Source organism: Patiria miniata, unplaced genomic scaffold, assembly GCF_015706575.1.
Source record: "Patiria miniata isolate m_02_andy unplaced genomic scaffold, ASM1570657v1 HiC_scaffold_9, whole genome shotgun sequence".
Lineage (NCBI taxonomy): Eukaryota > Metazoa > Echinodermata > Asteroidea > Valvatida > Asterinidae > Patiria > Patiria miniata.
This window is the reverse complement of record NW_024037076.1, coordinates 2968779-2990411: the sequence shown is the minus strand read 5'-3', so window position 1 is coordinate 2990411 and position 21633 is coordinate 2968779. Positions and strand designations below refer to the sequence as shown.

The 21633-nt window shown below is 41.5% G+C and overlaps 2 protein-coding genes and 1 long non-coding RNA gene across 4 annotated transcripts; all 3 read left to right on the top strand.

Annotated features, from left to right (window-relative positions):
- The first annotated feature begins 1862 nt into the window (after positions 1-1862).
- On the top strand, positions 1863-5626 carry LOC119720809. Its single transcript, XM_038190663.1, has 4 exons — positions 1863-1971; positions 2815-2890; positions 4377-4492; positions 4657-5626. Exons 1-4 carry the CDS (start codon positions 1920-1922, stop codon positions 4758-4760), a joined length of 348 nt encoding a protein of 115 aa, XP_038046591.1. The 5' UTR covers positions 1863-1919; the 3' UTR covers positions 4761-5626.
- Positions 5627-5721: 95 nt separating this feature from the next.
- Positions 5722-20589, top strand: LOC119720808. 2 transcript variants are annotated; one of them, XM_038190662.1, is made up of 7 exons: positions 5722-6280; positions 10411-11198; positions 12052-12253; positions 13850-13938; positions 15428-15622; positions 17128-17197; positions 18678-20589. In XM_038190662.1, exons 2-7 carry the CDS (start codon positions 10525-10527, stop codon positions 18834-18836), a joined length of 1389 nt encoding a protein of 462 aa, XP_038046590.1. In that variant the 5' UTR covers positions 5722-6280; positions 10411-10524; the 3' UTR covers positions 18837-20589. The 2 variants fall into 2 exon arrangements, with proteins under 2 accessions (XP_038046590.1, XP_038046589.1); XM_038190661.1 differs by having other exon boundaries at positions 5722-6438.
- Positions 7538-10410, top strand: LOC119720810. The gene is made up of 2 exons (XR_005270120.1): positions 7538-7777; positions 8702-10410. It is a non-coding gene; the product is annotated as an uncharacterized LOC119720810 (long non-coding RNA).
- Positions 20590-21633: the final 1044 nt, after the last annotated feature.

Here is a 21633-nt window from a genome sequence, read left to right as displayed (position 1 = left end):
GTTTAAAGCTGAGGTTTTGTTTCTCTCAAAAACAATGTACTGAAAAATAATAAAAACAGCACATTTGGGTTGCTTAGAAAATGCCAATTATGCAACACAATTCCTTTTTGGTCCATTCCAATGGCATTACCACAGTTAAGGGATTGACACTGTACATATTTGTACATGAAATGCAGTGGCGCATTGTGTCATAATCCTAGGCCTTACAAACAACACGGCACATTATTTTATACAGTATGTTAGAGTACAAATTAATTTGATGGAAATGCCTTTTAATTTTGATCTGAACAGGTATTTTATCCTTTTTAGTCCTATTTTTAAACCTTTTCGGCATTATAAGTATGTCAAAATATTAAATAAATTGCACAATTGAAAGCAGTGGCGCAACCAGGATTTGGCTGGGGGGGCTCACAATTTTTTTTTTCAAATTTGTTAGAAGTTAATTTTTTTTCTTTCATTCTTTGGGGGGGGGGACTATTTTTACGTTGGTGGGCACCCCTATTATAATACTCAAAAATAGGCCACATGCGTATCACAAAGGTCAAATCGTAGGACTAAAAAAAAATACCAAAATAAACAAATAAATAAAAATTGACAACCTCTTGGGGGGCCCCGAGGCCCCCCCCCCCCCTTGGGTGCGCCACTGAATGAAAGATAGTTGCACAGTGGTTAAAGCACCATTGGAAAGGATGAAAAATCACCTCTTTTACATAAATTGGCATTTTCTCACCAACCCAACGTGCTGTTTTCATGATTTTTTTTCAGTATTTGAAAGAAAAAACTCTCAGCTTTAATCTGATATCCATAATCATAAAACTTCACCGACCACGTTTTTTTTAAAGGCAAATGTTTCAGGGTTACATTATTTTGGGTCCCCCTGTAGTGGTTGTTATACCGAGTTGGCGTCACCGTGACGATCACGCGCGCCGCGCATGCCACGCGCGTTATTAATTTATACACGCGCGCATTCCAGTAAACCTATTGGTCAAAGGCGCACTGAGTCCGCGCGCCTAGAACCTGCGCTCGAGCGTGGCTCCACGTCAGTAATGGCTTCTAAGGCCATGTTCGAATTACTGGCTATCCGGTTCGTTAGTAAAAACGACATTCACGCGCACCCACCATTGATTACTATCGCTCATTGGCTACAACCGCTCGAGCTGCGTTAACTTCCGGTTCCAATCGTGCAGAAAGTGCTGGAGGTGACGTCACACTAACGAACCGGATATGGCTGGAAATGACACACTCGCCTATATCCCGGGAAGCGGCTATAGCACTTTCCATAGAACCGTACTTTCCACTGAGAGTCTAAAGGAATCCACAGTAATTCTTATATCCATTCTTAGTGGGTGTGGCCTAGAAATATCATTCCACAGGTAAAAAAAAAATGCAAAATAATTTTGATCACGATGAACACTGATCTGTAAGAACGTGTTTCGATCAATAATAATGAAAAATGACGAAGATGCCATAGGTACCTGACCATGAACTGAACAACGACAAAATAGCATTAACCCCAAACGAAAACCAGCGCAGCCTCTCCATTTTATCAAATTTAGTCAAATCAACGAGTCTTGACAGTTTGTTTTAAAGTAAATTTCAAAAGACAATATCGTCAAATTTATGAAATTTCTTGTATTTCTTATACCATCAGCAGACAGAGCAAATCAGCCCTACCAATCACCCAATTCGCCATGCGTGTACAGATTTCTAATAGATAATTAATAGAAACCTTGAATGCACGGGCAAAATTTGCATAATTTAATAGCAAAGTAAACATGATGGCATGCATCACTGACATACATCACAAGCCAACGCAAACTAACTGCGCAGTACAGCCGCCTCATCTGCCTTGTCGCGTATATAAAGAGTTGGGTTGAGCGGACTGGACACACTGCGTGCATTGATCTGAAACTGCAAGCATGAATCGTCTACTGATATTCACCGTACTCGCCCTTACTGTGGTCTACCAGGGTAAGTACCGATGCAACAAGTCCACTGACGGTATCATCATGTTTAGGTTTAGGGTCCACTGTTTTTAGTATTACAAATTGGCGAAAACATGCAACACAAAATTTGTCCCGGGGAAAGTTGAAAGTTTTTTTTCTCGATGAGAAAAAACTTGCCCAACTATACTTTTTGTTTGCTGTTTTGTTTCCAGTTTTACATGTTTTTTTTTAGGAGGCCGGGGGGCGGGGCAGAGATTGCTATTTCCGATTATCCGAAATGAACCATTAAACGTCACCACTGAGCCACTGGAGCTAAACCGTTTGCCGTTGAAGATCTTTGAGGTTGGAAACTTCCCTCATACTACATGTACTCCAACCGGGAATTTTCTTCTGTGTCTCAACCCGCTCAGGTCGCAATTAATAAGACACTAATACCAAAATCACTCATCCAAAGTCCTTGCACATACTTACGTAGAGGTTCAGAAATGATTCCTAACCTGAGGTGCTGCTGCACTCGCCGCAGTACGCGCGCGCAGCCCTAGCTCCTTTGACAAATGGGATTTCCGAAGTGTCTGCGCAACCCGACCTTCTATGGTGTTCAATCGGAGTCGTTGCATAAGCTAGGTCTTATTCTCTTCACGTATAAAAGGTCCTCCTATAAGCACCAGGATATGTAATGAATAACTTTATGTTAAGGTTTTCGCGTTGTAGGCCTAATTCTTGCATAACTTTCTTGCTAATCAGCATATATTTTGTCCGATGCGTAGTAGGGCTTCTGGGTCCGGTTGTTTCAATGCAAAGTGGATTGGGTTTTTCTACGTTTGAAATTTAATGTTGACATCTGTATACTCGTTTGTTTTTGATTCAGTATCTGGTGTGCCACGTAAGCCAGGCGAGCCAATCAGCGCACACTGCGGTATGCTTGTGGAACTGAGACAAGTCATGTAAGTCAATTTTTCCATTATACTTCTCCCCCGATCTAACGGCGCAGATACATTTTACCTATCCTGAGTTCCACACAGACCAATACATATGCCGCTTTCTTGATCTGGCTCAGAGATTAGCAAAATATTTAAACTAACCCGGGTACTTACTTTGATACCTTCGATATGAAATGTGCAATTCCTTTAACCGCAGACTGTACTTCTTACGCCTACTTAAACGCTGTGGTCTACCCATTGATGACTTGGTCACTGTTTACATGCAGTACGTAAGACCCACTGCTGAGTATGCATGTCCTGTTTGGCATTCTGGATTGACAAAGGAACAAAGGGAATCACTCGAAAAATTACAAAAAAGAGCATTTCGCACAATCCTTTCCATTAATGTTTGCGAGCACGTTCCCTATGACCTTATGTCTAATAGGATACAAATCCCCTCTCTCCAGGAAAGACGTGATCATCTTTGTTTAAAGTTTGGTAAAAACCTTCTCTCATCTCATAAATACCGTGACTGGCTCCCACCCAAAAGATCAAACAACCTCCGCAATACCAACACCCTGTCAATCCCTCGATGTCGAACCAACCGATACAAGAATAGTGCAATCCCATTTTTAACCAATCTTCTTAATGAACAACTAAGCTCTACGTCTCACACCCTAGTGTGATATTTATCTTCATTTATTTACTGTTTTTTCGTAATCTGAGCAATTTATTTTTCTCCATGTTTGTTTTCCCAACTGTTTTTAATCAACTGTTTTTAGTCATTTTTTTTTTAAATTTGTTTTTATTGTGTACTCACCATTCTTGTTGTTACATGCAATATGTTTTAACTCTCATTATAACTCTTTTCCGGTCTTCTAATTATTTTTATTGTAATACATACAGTTTTTACCTCTGTCTATTTTTAAAATGTTTTCCAATGTAAACCTGCCCACAATTCAGCCTTCGGGCTGCGACGGGAGAGTAAAATAAACCATTTAAAAAAAAAAAAATAAAAAAAAAAAAAAATTTGGAATGGTGCGTCTGACTTCATTTTCATCCTCCTTCCCCAACCTACTGGTGTCCAATTTGCGAGCGCTTTTGTAGAATTGAGCCTACACTTCCGATCCGATCAAGTCCGTATATCTGCCATTATTTTGCATAGTTTGCCGTACCAATACCGCCCTCGTGCTTTAGTATTGGCGGAGGTTGGTTACTGAAACAGACTGTTTGTGTCTGAATGAATGTGTTAAGGTATCAGTCTGTGAATGAAAACGCAACAATAGAAAATATAAACTTAGGCTACAGTTAAAACAAAAATACATAAGAGGGCTGTATAGTACAACGTCAATTCGTTCTTGCAGCAAAGCCTTGCAAGTCTCCGATCCCTTTGACTTCCACCGTTCAAAGTTGCCGTGACGATGTATTATTTGCGTAGTCACCGTTGGTATTAGTAATTTTGCTGTTGTGCAGTTCGATTTCCTAATGGCTGGTCTTGGTTTCTTCGCAGGTTGGACAACCCTGGCCTGGAAAAGAGATCTCCCAGAAACTATTGGTGCGGAACCGCTCTGAATAACCGAAAGAGCACCCTCTGTAGCTGCAACCATCACACATTCCTTAAAAGCGGTAAGTGGGCAATGTTGCATAATTATTTTGAATAAAACAAACGATTATATCCGCTATTTTCCTCTTTGTACACAATTTCGCATCCTCCGTAACCCGCATCCCAACAATGCACTATGAAGACTTTCATGTATATTATGGTTGTTGTTTTGTTGTATCACCATCAGATGAGGCCAACAATTTCCTTAAGAGGGGCGTGGAAAAGAGGAGTCTGTCGGAGGAGTGCTGCCACGAGGGATGTTACTACGAGGAAGTGTATGAGCTTTGCTAGACGCTGAGGACAGGGAGCTAGACTGGGCAGGAACAGACTAATGACTCTGTCAAGCCCGTCTACCTTTAAAAAATTATAGTAAATAAGTTATAAGTTATACAATAACAATTAGTTTCACTAGAACAGTGCGACACTTATTCCACTTATCTCTAACAAATCCCAAATTCAACTCCAACACTTCTTTTTAATATACTGAGTTCCTACTTTAAGGTCTAAAATAAACTGCAATGGACCACTTTTAAGACGGATCTGTGGATCCCTGACATAGAATCCCCGACATAGAAAAACTCTTTCTGGTTTTATGGTATCTCATATTCGTTGTTTTGAGATTACAGAAAAAAAGAACTTGCCCCGCTATAGAGTACCGAAGTATGACGTCATTTAGAACCAGAAAGTGTAGTGCAAACGAATGGAGTACGCGCGTGTGTTGGTCACGGCATAGATATAGTCTATGGTTCACGGGCTGAATCACGCGCTAATGTCTTTCACACACATTTTGTGCGCGTGACGCATTCACTTCGGTACTCCATAGCAATATGCACAAGGTACTGAATTGTAGATCCCGTTTAGATAATGACGCTTTTATTGGTGCTTCTAAATTCATCGCTTTTTTCCTCAGGAAAATTTGACATGTTTTTAAAAACATAATTCGATTTGTGCGAATTACACCATTTTCACAAAATTCTCACTAAATTGTAAAGATTATAATTCCGTGAAACCTTGCTCAAGAAAGTGATTAAAAGTCTTTTGCGAATTTAGTTATGCAAACCAGTTCATTGTTTGCACTTGGTTCAAATTTCAAAATGCTAAGAGTTGTTGCTTTTAGAGGAATCAGGCCAATAAAAGAGTTACTCATGGACCACGTACGTCTTATCTGTTTGCGATTTCTTTAGTTTCATTTTATAACTAGCTTAAACGTATGTGTAATTCCAGGATATACTGCCAAGGCTACAAATACAGTCGAAGTTGAACTATATCTAGAATTAACTTAGGCCTCGGCAAGTAGCGATCTATCATCAGTAGTAGTGCATACAATACAATATAGAGATCAGGCTTGGCGGCAACTTTATTTTTCTAATCATCATGTTACAATTAGTAATGCCGTGTGTAGATTGACGACTGGGGATGACCCCCCCCCCCCCAACAAAAAAATCCTAAAACTTCCCACACGTTCAGTTGCAAATACGAAAAAGGGGTGGGGCCTGATCGACACCTTGACACATCTGGTGGCGCTGTTCAAAAAGCTGCGCGCAAGATCGGCATACAACTTACAGATGTTCCCGCTACGCTTTGAATGAGGTGAATGTATCAAAATCAATTTTTATGGATTGTTTTATTTACCGTGGCAAGCAACAGCCAAGTGCTCTGAACTTCGCAGCCTATTTTTTTCGCAGAACAGTCACGCCCCCATTTGACAGGACAGGTTATCAGTCCATTAAAATATTGTAGGATTGTCGCCTCTTGAGGGCGCCTGGGGTGGAAATTTGTAGAAGCTGAACTTTTCCAGAATTGAACAAACGGTGAGCAGAATTTGAGCTCACACGCACGAGCGAGCTTGACATGTAATTCATGCTGAGAATTGTACCTTCCAATCCGGAGGATGTTCATGTGTATTATTTCTGCACGACACTGCCAGTTTGTGGCGACTATGGCATTCGTCCGACGTTTTTGTACATCGGTAAGAAAGTAGCTGGAGTTACCCAGCCTGGAGTTACCCAGCCCTGAGTTTTATCATTGGGTTGTCATCTAGGGCTGGAGCGAGTTTTTCTCGTAACTTGTAGTATAGGCAAAAATTTTTGGAAAATGTTAAATTTTGTCCCCTTTACACACTAATTGCAACTGCAACTCACCCCAAACTTGCCTGGAATAACCATTACACAGGTCCTTGAAGTAAAAAACGATCCACGATGAAGATTCAGCCTACAATTGCAGTGAAAACAGGAGGAATAACCGCTAACTTGACAACCTTGCTGGATTGGCCAGGACCGCAATTGGTTTGTGCACAAAAAAAATTGTGTACAATGAATGGCGGTCGATTAACAGGCACAGAGAGCGATCGCTGTCAACTACTCGTTTTTGCCGGCTGCGCTGGCGTTGGCGCGTGACGTCACGCGGAAGCGTAACACCCGATGACTGTTTCATGCACTAGTATATAAGGTTTACCACTCGCATCACAGCTTTGGTACTGGAACCGCAACCAATAGTGCATGAAACAGTCATCGGGTGTTACGCTTCCGCGTGACGTCACGCGCCAACGCCAGCGCAGCCGGCAAAAACGAGTAGTTGACAGCGATCGCTCTCTGTGCCTGTTAATCGACCGCCATTCATTGTACACAATTTTTTTTGTGCACAAACCAATAGCAGTCCTGGCCATGCCTGAAAGGTTGTCAGGTTAGCGGTTATTCCTCCTGTTTTCACTGCAATTGTAGGCTGAATCTTCATCGTGGATCGTTTTTTACTTCAAGGACCTGTGTAATGGTTATTCCAGGCAAGTTTGGGGTGAGTTGCAGTTGCAATTAGTGTGTAACGGGGACAAAATTGAACATTTTCCAAATTTTTTTTGCAAATACTACAAGTTTTGAGAAAAATGCGCTCCAGCCCTAATAGACAACCCAATGATAAAACTCAGGGCTGGGTAACTCCAGCTATGAAAACAGGAGGAATAACCGCTAACCTGACAACCTTTCAGGCATTGCCAGGACCGCAATTGGTTTGTGCACAAAAAAAATGGTTCAGGTCGGCTATACAGGTCGGGGGGGGGGGGGGGGGGGGGGGAGAGGGAGCCCTGAGAAGAGGGGTGTGCAACATGGTGATTAATTAATATAGTAGAAATATCCCTTTTTAAGTCGTTATTTCATATTTGTTTGCTTTCTGGTTTCTGCAGGCATGATAATACAAGCACTTGTTCATACCGATTAAGCCTACTGAACAATCAGCCATAGGTGAACAATTGTTACGTGTGGTTGATTTACAAATAGGTATTTTTAGTCAAAGTCCAATAAATGGACAATGCCATGGTTGGTTGTAGCTGGAGTTACCCAGTCCTAAATTTTATCATTGGGTTGTCAGTTAGGGCTGGAGCTAGTTTTTCACGTAAACCAGCAGCGTAGGCAGGTCCCAAATAAAATTGCGAAAAAAATTGGAAAATGTTCAATTTTGTCCCCGTTACACACTATTTGCAACTGCAACTCACCCCAAACTTGCCCGGAATAACCATTACACAGGTCCTTGAAGTAAAAAACGATCCATGATGAAGATTCAGCCTACAATTGCAGTGAAAAAAAGGAGGAATAACGGCTAACCTGACAACCTTGCAGGCATGGCCAGGACCGCAATTGGTTTGTGCACAAAAAAAATTGTGTACAATGAATGGCGGTCGATTACCAGGCACAGCGCTGTCAAATAGTCGTTTTTGCCGGCTGCGCTGGCTGTCGGTTGCGGTTCCTGTACCGCAGCTGTAATGCGAGTGGTAAACCTCATATTAGTGCATGAAACAGTCTTTGGGTGTTACGCTTCCGCGTGACGTCATGCGCCAACAGCCAGCGCAGCCGGCAAAAACGACTAGCGCTGTGCCTGGTAATCGAACGCCATTCATTGTACACAATTTTTTTTGTGCACAAACCAATTGCGGTCCTGGCCATGCCTGCAAGGTTGTCAGGTTAGCCGTTATTCCTCCTTTTTTCACTGCAATTGTAGGCTGAATCTTCATCATGGATCGTTTTTTACTTCAAGGACCTGTGTAATGGTTATTCCGGGCAAGTTTGGGGTGAGTTGCAGTTGCAGTTGCAATTAGTGTGTAACGGGGACAAAATTGAACATTTTCCAATTTTTTTCGCATTTTTTTTTGGGACCTGCCTACGCTGCTGGGTTACGTGAAAAACTAGCTCCAGCCCTAAATGACAACCCAATGATAAAATTTAGGGCTGGGTAACTCCAGCTAGGTTGGTTGGTTTTCTCTGGTATGCTTGATAACGACTTATGACTGGTCTTTCATAATAGACACCAAGTAGAGTTTTTGAAAATCACACTTGACAAAAATCGACATTTTAAAATTGGTGATTTGAGTCCCCAGCGCAGTTGGCAAATGGAGGTGAGTTCATATTTAAGCATTTCTGTCCCTAGTGGATTGATAGTATGATCCAATTTTTTTGGTAGATAACAACCAAGTCACATAGCATTCTTATACCATGCATAGGCCTAATAAGAAAATTTATGCATTCAGCTCAGGTTTGCTTGAATTTGTAAAAAAAGGAGAGTGGAACATTTTTTTGGGACACCCTGTAGAATGGATGGGCCCTGTATTCTATAGTTGCACCCATCCCAAGCTGTATACGTCTCACTCAGTGTACATACGTACTGCGTACTTGGCTCTCTATAGCGCCCTCTATTGACTACAGTTTACTTCCTTCCCACCCTGCATCGGCGAATCCAAGACGGAGTGAGTGGGTAGATTGAGGTCAGATTAAGATGGGGAAATAAAGTAGTGAGTCCTAGGTTAAATAAAGTAGTGATGACAATCTTCATGTCCAACCACCCCGCATCCAATACATCCCAAGCCATCTCACTCGATACTACGTACTTGTCAATAATTCCTTCTCTATAGCGCCCTCTATTGATCACAATTTACTTCATTAATACCCTTCACTCTCTATACTGCCCTCTATTTTGTGTACATCCACTTCATGCCCATCCACTGTCTCATACCTTTGATCAATCAATTCCTAACGTCGCATCGTTCTCAAAGGAGTGCCATTCTACTCAACAACCCCACTTCTCATATCGCATCCAAAAACCAAAAAAAACTTTTCCGACGTGGCCCTGCATTCTATAAACTTTGCTCCTATGACACTTCTCCTGTGAATGCTGATGGTATTTTCATGCCCGGGAGATGGTTTTTAATATTGAGTTTTGCCCTTCACCGATGTAGTATTAATAAACACTGTATCCTCAGCACTGTCCACGAGCATGCAAGAAAACCATCACAAACTTGGTCGGGTGGGACTCGGACCCATGACTTCCTGCTTTTTAGTGCAGTCGTCTTAACCACCCGGGGTTGGCTGGCTGGTTAGAATCTGGGGAGATAAACGGCACACTCAAGTGAAAAATAACATTATTTGAAAATATTTGAGTCACTTCTGGGGGGGGGGGGGGGTCCTGGATCTGCTGATGTTGAACCTCAATGTGTGGACTTGTCCCATATTGTTAGCCACCCAACAATGCGTACTCAAATTGAGCAGTTGGTTTTCCCAAATTTGACATGGAATTTCTACTTGTTTTTCACTATGGAAGCTACTGGTACATACCAGGTTAAAAAGCAGCAATCCTAGAAGTCCAGTTATTATGCCGTTAGCGTAAAAAAATAAGTTACAGTATTTTCGAACAAATGTTCATTGTTCATGTCATTTCATTTTTTTTTATAGTCAATGGACACTAATATTTAATGCAACTTTTTATTTCCTGAACATAAACTGTGAGAATTTAGGTGTTAATTGAAAATAGGTTCATTTTTTTCATTCAAAGATTTTGTTTTGTGTGATTCCATTGTTCTGCGGTGAGTCATAAAAAGTAGTATATTCACAACTATCACCAGAATATCACTCAGTCATGGGCATAGCTTATTTTTCTCTCTTTTTACAATTTTGTTTATAAGGATCTTGGCCAACACCAGGTCTCAAAACTCACACCTAGAGGGTCCACATGCTCATCACACTTCTCCTGCAATGCCCTAATCAACCCTGCCATCTCCATCGGCCAAGGACGTCATATGTACCTGCGACACATCTATCGTAGCAAACCCAGACTGACAGCAATCTGCACCAATGTGGGGACCCATTCAGAGAGCCACACCTACAGATGGGCTTCAAGGTCAGCTTCTAGTGGAGGTAGATCACAATCTTTGCACTGGGATCGAAGGGAGACATCTCTGATGTGCTTGAAAGACTCCGCCCGTTGTTGCTCCGCAGGGCCCCGCCCGTCAGACTTCTCGTCTCATCAAGAGGAAAGTTCTGCAGCAAACATTGGTGAAAGCAAAGACACAGAGAACCGAGAGCCTCCTGTGCTGTTTTCCATTGAGAGAGGCACCATCACTCACGTCTTATCCTTGTTGACGTCTTCACTGCCTGTCCAGGATGGCATTAAGGACATCACTGCGACCCTATGCAGGCTGTCAGCTACCATGCACATCCAGAGCGTCTACGAGACTGCAGCCATACCCTGGGATGCCGCGTGCAGCGATGACATCATCATTCGCAATAACCAGCCAATCAAGCGTCATGGAACTGATGACATCATAGCCAAGCAACCAATCAATAAACAAGACTATGGCTTCGCAAACCTATCTTCCCATTGTTTGGGCATCACTCAATTGACTGATTCTCTCAATAATCAACCAACCTTTGGTCTGCATCGACATGTGTGCAGGACACATCTGTATTTCAAGTAAGTTTATGCAACGTTCTATGTGGTCGATGTTTAGTCAATAGGTCAGTCCCTTGGCCTCACCTATTGCACGCATGGGCAGCATCAACTGCGCCTCATTCTCTTATACAGCACTTCAAGGTCCAGCAACATGCATCATATGCAAGTGCACACATGTTGGACATTTGTGCATGCATTTCGGACATTAATTATGCTGTCATACATGTAGGTCAGAGCGTTATGAGTCACGGCAGGACTTAACTCATCGGTCTATTCTACTGACATACATGTATGAGGAACATTGTAGTCCCCAAATAACATGCATCACATAGCAGATTTTGTCATCCCTAACCACTCCCACAAAGAATTTCATATTTGGTCCTGCTCTGTTGTTGACTATTAATATCATGGAGCTAAACACTGCACACAAAAAAGAAGGAAAGTCCGCACTCGTTGGAGGGGTCATAATTTTGAATCTGATCGTCTTATGATATCATCATTTATATAGACCTTTGGGGAATGTTGTTAGGTACATTTTGATACCCCGTTTGCCACCAAAGACTGACAATTGTCCAAGATTGATAACAGTTTATGTAAAATGATGCAGTTTGAAAAGTTTTAAATTTTAAAAGATTTAGCGAGTGGAAATTGCGGCGTGACAATGTTGCACTGTCCAAAACAAATGCCGTACTAAAGCTGTACTAAATTCCCAATTTTCCATAGGTTTGTGCCCAAATATGCGCCCAGCAGGCTTCATTTGCGCAGCCAGTTAGTGCTCCTGTAATTTATTATAAGTCTGTGTACACTGAATGGAGAGTCCTCAATTCCTTTACTGATTACGAATGTACATTACACTTTTGCAATTTCTTTCCAGTAAAGTTTATCATGTCCCGATGGTAGCGGCCGTCCCAGAGCCTAATTGTCTTCAGTCCTCAGCAGACGATCGTCAGCCAGCGACTACCAAAGCAGACACCGGCTTGACAGAGCAAGACAGTAGTGTGTCCCCACAAGACAACGACAGTCAGAAACCGAGCAAAGAACAGATACTAATCATGTATGAACGGCTTGTGCAGGAGGTGAGCATGTGATATTTTTTGTGTTGTAAAGTTGCTATGCTTTATTGTACAGTGCCACTTTTTGTCTACAGTAACACATTTTTTTGTCGACGGCGGTTCATTGTTCAGAAAAAATGTTTTTCTTCATATATCATCTCAATGAAGGTCATTCATTGCAAAAATGATAAGACATGAATCTGGGACTGAGACACATTTCCAGTTTTGCTAGGAAATATTTAGAAACTTTTCTTGACTCTCCATAGACTTTGTACACAATCGCGGAGTTAACGGTAAAGCACGCAGTTGCAGTTGGCCGTTTTGAATATCCGAATATTTTTGTCAAATGCAGTTTCGGTGATCGAACACTAAAATATTTCAAAATGGACAGCCCTAGTCAGAGCTAATTTAATACAAGTTATCTTTACTTGAAAGACTGCGTTTATCTTTACGGGCCCCATGCACAATTTCCCTTGAACAAAGAGAGTTAATTGAGATTTTTTGCTCTGTATGCACATGTATACACATGGTAAATAGTACATATCCCAAATGGAAGGCCTTTTTTTTTTTAACAGCATATTAAGCCGGCCTCAGTTGGACCTGCGAATTGCGTAGGAACGGAACAAGCAGACAAATAGTGCTCAGGTCACAAAATTGTGTAATTCTCAAATTGTGTAATTCTCATGGAACAAGCGGCCTCTCGACACAAAATAATCGCAACCACGCCCATGTCACCCACGACGCAACAACAATTCCATGGCATAGGCTATCGTGTGACTTCTTTTACAGTAGCGTTAAAGCATGTTGATAACAATCAACAATCGTCCACGGCCACATCTGTCCAATCAGCTCTTTATGCTGCATGCTGATTGGGTTGACAATGAAATAAGATGACTTCGGTGCGCACATGACGTCATTTCACATCGGTCAACTGCAATTGATTGCCGTCTGTCGGGCACATGTCGCAGAAGATGTTGATTTTATTGAGTGCTGACTGATGCCGATTGTCTTAATATCATCGTAGTTTACCAAGGTCACAAAAAATCAGCGACTGATATGTTCCTGGCGGTCTTGAGAGGCAGCTTGATCCTGAAAAGTCATTTGACACAAGGGCGACCTGAGGCGGCTTAAGGCAAGCAAATTTATTTTCCGTAGGCGTGATGCTCCAAAGTCATGCATAATTCAGTTTACCTTTGATTCGTTGGAAGACAGTTAGGTTATCGTTATCTTTTTTCCCTGTAAATAAAATTCTCAACGATAAATTCAGAGAAGAAAAACAGTCGATGAAAGTGAGCAGCGATGACGTGGATTCGAACCAGGGATCTTTGTATCCATAGCTCATCACGCTATCCACTGGGCTACTGTGTGGTAGCTCGACGACGTCTGTACTTTCAAATGCTTTAAATGTAACTGGTTGACTAAATAACAACAACGCTCTTGATATCATTGTTCTGTTTCATAAATAAACATTCTGGCCCGATCGATACTATTGAATTATTCATGACTTTGGAGCGTCCCGCCTACAGAAAAGAAATTTGCTTTAAGCAATTCATCCTTTTTGCCATAGTTGTAAAATTTTCAGAATAAATGTAAAATTATCACTGACATTTCTGGTTTCAGTTGCCCAACTTCCTGGAAGACTCTCACGACTTCAGCATGTATGCCAACTCAGTCGAGTTTGATAACAGGATTATGAAATTCAAAACCAAGTAAGTTTACTCTCTTCATTATATTGTGATAAAGAGTCGCCCCTTTAGTTTTTCAAGATCTATAAACTGGGGTCTAAGTTTTCAGTTGTGACTCAGAATATAAAAAAAACCAGAGCTTCAATTTTCTTTTGACCATTTGAGATAAAAGTGAGATGAAATTAGAAAACTCTGTGCACACACATGCGAAGCCAACTCATGATATACTCTTACATTTTGAAGAACTTTTCTGCTAGGGGAAGCATGGCTTTTAGGCGAGAGCTTCAGCAACAGGACAAAAGTGACACCACATTTTTTTTTGAGGTCCCCATTGACTAATTAACAACTCAAACAAAAGCTACATAAAACGGAAAGAAAAAGCTTTTCAAGATTAAGAATGAATCGTATAAAGTCACGATGAAATTCACATGTTTGCTCAAACTATTTTCAGAATGTTAACATTAAGATTATCCAGGGTTCGACCTTAACTTTTACTTTCACTAGCCAGCCGGGCTACTGAAACAGACTCATAACTAGCCCGCGGGCATTTTCACTAGCCCGCATGTTTTTTTTTTATAGAGTGTCTCATAAACAACAATGCGCATACATGTAAAACATGTTTAGAGCCTGAAAGTTGACCCCTGGTGGCGCGCTTCAGGACCCCTCGAAAAGGAAAGTTAACGTGTAAAAGTCAAGAGTTTTTCAAATTAGTTTTGGTACAGTAATTTTCTCAAGAAAATCACCCTCGGATTTTTATGGAAACTGAAAAGTCGCATGACGTGCAAGACAAATATCAAAAACTTCCGTGTGGACTCGTGGAACTCGATCACTCTTTCAACATTTTCAAGCATGAAAATTTATGAAATAATTTTGTGGCGGTCATTGGGTAAAAGGCTTAAACTTAAACAGGAGACTCAAATGTCTTTTGGGATGGACAATTTTTTTAATAAACTTGAAGGATTTAGTTTTCATTTACAAAACAAATCTAAAATGACTGTTGATAAGAACTGTATTAAAACGTGGTCCAAACGAGCCTGAATAAATCTAGAATCCATCAGATGTACGTAGGCAAATCTTCGCGTCGTTATAATTTTTCGTTCTCATGCAAGTACGCAATATGAAAATAGGTCGTAAGTAAAACCGTTTATACCCATTTCGAACTGAGGCAATTTTGTCAGTGTTTTTAATAAACAGATCTAACAATTTAACCCAAGTTTAAAACAGTTGATAAAATTATACACAAATCGATACAGCAGTACAGGTTTGCTTTCTGAATTTCATGATTTATTTCTTCCTGTCCTTTCATCTTTGCCGTGTCCGAATATTTTTTTTAACTCGCCAGCCGGGCTACTTAAGGAAAAGTTTTATTAGCCTGCTGCTGTTTTGACTAGCATTTGGCTAGTGGGTTTTCCGCTAATTTCGACCCCTGGATTATCTGAACTGAACTTTGAGTAACAGAACTTTCTGAGTTTGCTCAACCTAAGCCCAACCCTGATACTTGTTTGATTCACAGAGGACTGCCGGCATACAAAGCAAGTGTCCACGGAATGAGGTATCTGTGTGCTGCTTACATCAATGGTTCAAGCATGGAGGTACTACGCATCACAGCTGAGCTAGAACTAGGACAAATACAGGCTAGATGGAGGGTGAAGGGTGTACCACTGCACAGCTATGTCATCAGACCATGGAGGCGTAAACACCCTGATAGGTGAGCCTTAAACCCCGCCCCTTACCTTGCCCTGTCTCGAACAGCACCACTACATAGCTATGTCATCAGACCATGGAGGCATTAACACCCTGATAGGTGAGCCTTAAACCCCGCCCCCTTTCCTTGCCCTGTCTCGAACAGCACCACTACATAGCTATGTCATCAGACCATGGAGGCGTAAACATCCTGATATGTGAGCCTTAAACCCCGCCCCCTTTCCTTGCCCTGTCTCGAACAGTGCAACTACACAGCTGTGTCATCAGACCATGGAGGCGTAAACACCCTGATAGGTGAGCCTTAAACCCCACCCCTTACCTTGCCCTGTCTCGAACAGCACAACAACATAACTATGTCATCAGACCATGGAGGCGTAAACATCCTGATATGTGAGCCTTAAACCCCGCCCCCTTTCCTTGCCCTGTCTCGAACAGCGCAACTACACAGCTGTGTCATCAGACCATGGAGGCGTAAACATCCTGATAGGTGAGCCTTAAACCCCGCCCCTTACCTTGCCCTGTCTCGAACAGCACCACTACATAGCTATGTCATCAGACCTTGGAGGCGTAAACATCCTGATAGGTGAGAATTAAACCCCGCCCCTTACCTTGCCCTGTCTCGAACAGCACCACTACATAGCTATGTCATCAGACCTTGGAGGCGTAAACATCCTGATAGGTGAGCCTTAAACCCCGCCCCTTACCTTGCCCTGTCTCGAACAGCACCACTACATAGCTGTGTCATCAGACCATGGAGGCGTAAACACCCTGATAGGTGAGCCTTAAACCCCGCCCCTTACCTTGCCCCATCTCGAACAGCACAACAACATAGCTCTGTCATCAGACCATGGAGGCGTAAACACCCTGATAGGTGAGCCTTAAACCCCGCCCCCTTACCTTGCCCTGTCTTGAACAGCGCAACTACACAGCTGTGTCATCAGACCATGGAGGCGTAAACACCCTGATAGGTGAGCCTTAAACCCCGCCCCTTACCTTGCCCTGTCTTGAACAGCGCAACTACACAGCTGTGTCATCAGACCATGGAGGCGTAAACACCCTGATAGGTGAGCCTTAAACCCCGCCCCTTACCTTGCCCTGTCTCGAACAGCACCACTACATAGCTGTGTCATCAGACCTTGGAGGCGTAAACACCCTGATAGGTGAGAATTAAACCCCGCCCCTTACCTTGCCACGCCCTAAAAGAGCATCTCTACACAGCTATGTCGTGAGACCCTAGAGACGTATACACAAAGGTGAGCCCTAAGCCCTATCCCTTAACTCGCCCCATTCGAGAATAGCACCACTACATAGCTATGTGAGCATTATGCTCCCCCCACTCATCTTGCCCCACCCACACTGGAGGATAGGAATAGGGTTCTCTCTTAATTAAAATGTAAGAATCATTGCGTACAAGGATATTGCTTTACACTTTCTGCTATAATGTTCCACATTGTTTCCATCATTGCACTGGAGCCAATTCAGTAAATCAAAATGTTTTTGACGTTGCAGATACTTTGATGCTTTCTCCACGTTTGAACTTGGAATGGATGGTCTCATTCATCGACACAAAATGGACAAGGTAACATTCATAACTGTAGCCTTAATGACAGGCATAACAATTGTAACAAAACCACACAGTGACCCCAATGCCTACTGATCGTTGCCATTAGATGATTTTTGGTTTCAAATTGAGGTGGGACAACCTAATTTATTTTTAAATTCTGCCGTGCAGCAATGAAGCCTCAGCCATTTCAATTTTGACTTTTTTAGTCCTTGAGTTTATGCTGTTATCTTTAGTTCCTGGACCAATTTGTAGGAACTTTTAAGTCCAATAACATTTTGGAATATGTGCGACACTTCTGCTGTGAATGCTGATGGCATTTTCACGTCCAGGAGATGTTTTTAATATTGGGTTTTGCCCTTCAACGATGTAATTTTTATAAGCACTATATGCTCAGTGCTGTTCGAGAGCATGCGAACAAATCACATACTTGCTTGGATGGGACTCGAACCCCTGACTTCCTGCTTTCTAGTGCAGTCCTCTTAACCACCTGGGGTTGGCTGGCTGGTTTGAATCTTAATAGCAGTGGGTACCACAAAGAATGACTGATAATGGTATTTTCGCATCAGGGAGATTTTTGTGTCAGAGAGTACATTTCTATAAACACTACCTTTCCAAGTGCTCTCAGACAACACTGTACAAGCATTACATTCACTGTGTGGACTCCGAACAAAGATGTCCACATAAACCAGGTAGCAGCGACGACGTCCACACAGTGTTTCCCCCTCTCTGGAAAACAGGTTTACAGGCATTTTGGGGTTAGGTTTATCCATGGCAAAGTGAAGAGAAACTCACAAGGGAATCATAGAAAAAAATGGGGTTGAAAGAGTTTTCACAGTCTGCGTAAATGAGTTTTTTCACAGGTATTTTTTAACTACACGAAAACAAAAGAATGTCCACATGTATATAACATAAACATGTGTGAGCATACAGTACTCATTAGAACTACATCCGTACAGGGCAAACCCAATACTGCAAATCTGCTACTAGGAGAAACAAATGCAAGCTTTATCTAACACTCACTGTGAAGCTGCCATGTAATTGTACTTGCAGCATGAAAATGCCCTTCTGTAAGTTCTGAAGTCACAAAAATGTGATTGTTTCCACTTACACATAATCCTACAAGCAAGGCCCATTCCAGCCGGGTGGAAGGGGAGGGTTGCTTTCACCATGCAGAGGACTTTCTAATGAGTAATAAACAGTTGACTATACAAGGAAATGCACATTTTTTACTATGAAATGGACCTTTTCACCATACAGTGGACCTTTTGATGTGTAAAACACAGTTGATTATGCAGGGAAATGCACAATCATGAGTAAAAAGTTGACCTGTGGACAATTTTTTTGTGGGGGTCATTCAAACCCCCCCCCCCCCCCCGTCCCGGCTACAGGTCTGTACAAGTAGCTGTTTTAGCATCCCCCATTGGTCTCCTTTCAAAATTGAACACAAGAAGCTGCTCCCCTCATACTAATTTTCAACTTTTTTGGACATTGACAGGTGATGCCGACACCATCCGACAAAGTGAGAGCGCCCTCACTGGCGATGCGGGTAGGTATTGCCCTGGGCCTGGTGCGTAACCCTGCCCTGGCACCTGACTGTATGGTACCCAAGCACCTGTCATTTATGCAACCTAAAGCCAGCACAGGGAAGCTATAGTAGTCTGGTTCCTAGCCAGGTCTGATGCAAATGGTAGGTTTGTCTGTATAGAACATAGAGCTGTCAATAACTACAGTATGTCCCCCAAAAAGGGTCCGTCTGGCTGTTTTTGAAACCATGAAGCCAATTTTGAAAAATTTTGATTGTGCAGCTACCTCTTGTATTCGTACGTGTAGTGAAAAGTCATCTGTATTGGATTACACGCATGCGTTTGCATTGTTTGTGCAGAATGAAATGAAATGCTCATTTACTAGTCAAGTGTTTTGCTTTTAGCCGTATCGGCTTTGATAATGCTGTATAGGATACACAGACAGATTAAGAAAGCGCCCAGAGGGCATCACTTTGTACATCGAGTCAGCGCTCTAGTAATGTAATATAGCTGTATGGTTTGGACCCATTTTGGGGGGCTGAATTGTGTCAATTTGTAAGTGGGTGTAAGCACGTTTACTAAAAATACAAATAACAGTTAATAATGTTATTTTTAAACCTGCTTTTAATCTCAGGATTTTCTTTTTGTTGTATATCTTAACATAAAAGTCCTTTTCCCTTGTAGATTTCCTTGAATCTCCTTTCATTGGTTTTGTCTTCCCTGGTTTCTGATATTCATATCCAAAGATTGTTGCTTTTTTTAAAATAAAAATTGTTTCATTTCATGGAATAGTTATTAAACAATTCTTTAAAAGACAACTTATATATAGCTCCTGTAGCCAAATAAGCTTAATGTAGTGACTTCAACTAAAACTAGAGCATTGTGAATATTTTGAACCAAAATATATTTCCCAAGTGAGTCAACTGAGAGCAAGAATTGGCACAGATGTGGATAGTCCCAGCAGTGTGTGAGTGTATTTTGTAAGTTGGTGACAGCTATAGTTTAGGAATAACATTCTAAATTAGAAGACATCAACAAAAGAAAGATGCATGCTTTGGACTGTTGAAATTGTCGGTACATAGATGTATGTACAGAGTTTAAATAAACATGTAGAAGTGCCAAAAAATATATAATGTGGTTTGATTTTCCTTTTAACTCGTTTGGCACAGGTGGTGTTCCTACAAACATGCAGATATTCTGTGTACCAGTACTGTGTTGTGTAACTTCGATAGATTTCATGGAATTTGTGAACATGAAATTACTGTTTATATTTGTGCTGGTCCCAGAGTGCTAGCTTAGTGTCCTCGTATTAGCTTCAATCATCACTGATGAGTTGACTGTTAGCCTGGCAGTGCTCTCGTATAGGATTACCCCAGAATGTCCAAGAATGGGCAAAATCCGCCCCACTGTGTAGACTAGTAGATGCATCATAAGACTTCTAGTGAAAAACCATTCTGAATCAATTGAATAGAATTCTGTGCACTCTGGGACCATATTTACTCAACTTGCCTCGGCTTGTTTAGTAATGGGAGACTTTTGAGACCCTTGGTGGCAGCAGACACACCGGTCCTTTTCTATTGCTTACTCATATTGAGCATGCGCACATCAGCTTCAGCATGACGCAAACAATTGAAAAAGACTGGTGTATTTGCTGCCACCAATCTGTCAAAAGTCTCCCATTGCAGTGAAATAATCCTATGTACACATAGTTATCTACTTGTGTGTTCTCATGACCAACACAAGCTCATTGGTTTGCGACTGTTTTCCTCTGTATTTCTTTTTTTTAATTTAATTGAGAGTTTATGAGTTTTTCATCTGAGGAGTGCTGAACTTGTTTGTACCTACACTGAAATAAAAAAAAATTGTATATCTTTATATCACCAACGTTTTTTTTTTAAATGTAAGGGGTTGGCCTTACATTTGTATTTAAATTCGTCCAAAACGTGACTTTTTTCCCCAAGCATTGCAGAAATTCCTGCAGAGCTAAGATGAGCATGAGTCAATATTCATCAGTTAATATTTACACACCGAAAGAGGGATATTTGGGTAAAAAATAATCAAAGTTTGAGGGGAAAACACTTTAACATTTTTAACTGATGTTGCCTCATCTGTTTGTCGCAATATCTGTTTATTAAAAAAAACGCCGTGTGGTTGCGAACGCGAAAGCGTGCCGGTTGTCAAGCAACTAAGCTAATCCGATGACGTACTTAGACGCTGTAACAGAGCAGTGAAATTCGTGCACCCAAAAAAACATGGCCATTTGAACGTTGTATTTCTCAGAAATATGCTCAGTATGATTGAAATTATAACGGAAGAAGAAATTCTAAGCTTTATGCCCTATGACACTGAAAAAAATTGCCGTAAGCAATGCCGAAACGTCAATGCTGGTTACTGGTAAAGCTGACCTTCAGTCTGGAAGAAATCGTTTGAAAACGTCCCAAAATCAAAATGTATTTATCAATTTCTAGGAATTTTCAAGTTTTTCCGAACGAGTAGTTGAACACTTATTATTATCATCGTATAAGTATATTCCGAATTTCAACTTAATCTGTTGTTGCAAACGCTAGTGTTTAATACACATTAAACTGACTCCACGGAAAAATTCGACGAGGATTTTTTTAGCGTGCATTGTTTAGCAAAGCGCCGTATACGATTGACCGATTTCGGCCCGGCAACACAATGACGATGGGCATATTAGCATATTCATTACGTCACTCTGTGACTTGGCGTGGGTCTCGGTATCGACCAATGGAAGCCGGCAAAAAAAGGGTGGTATTTACCAATTAATAACTCGTGAAGGAGGCTTTTCTCCAAATGTTTACTGCACACTATAATGGATATAGGAACCTTATTGATATTCGTGCGGCTTGAAAATATTGCCAGTTATTTCAAACGCCATGTGTTACAGCTTTCAAAAATGCACGTAGC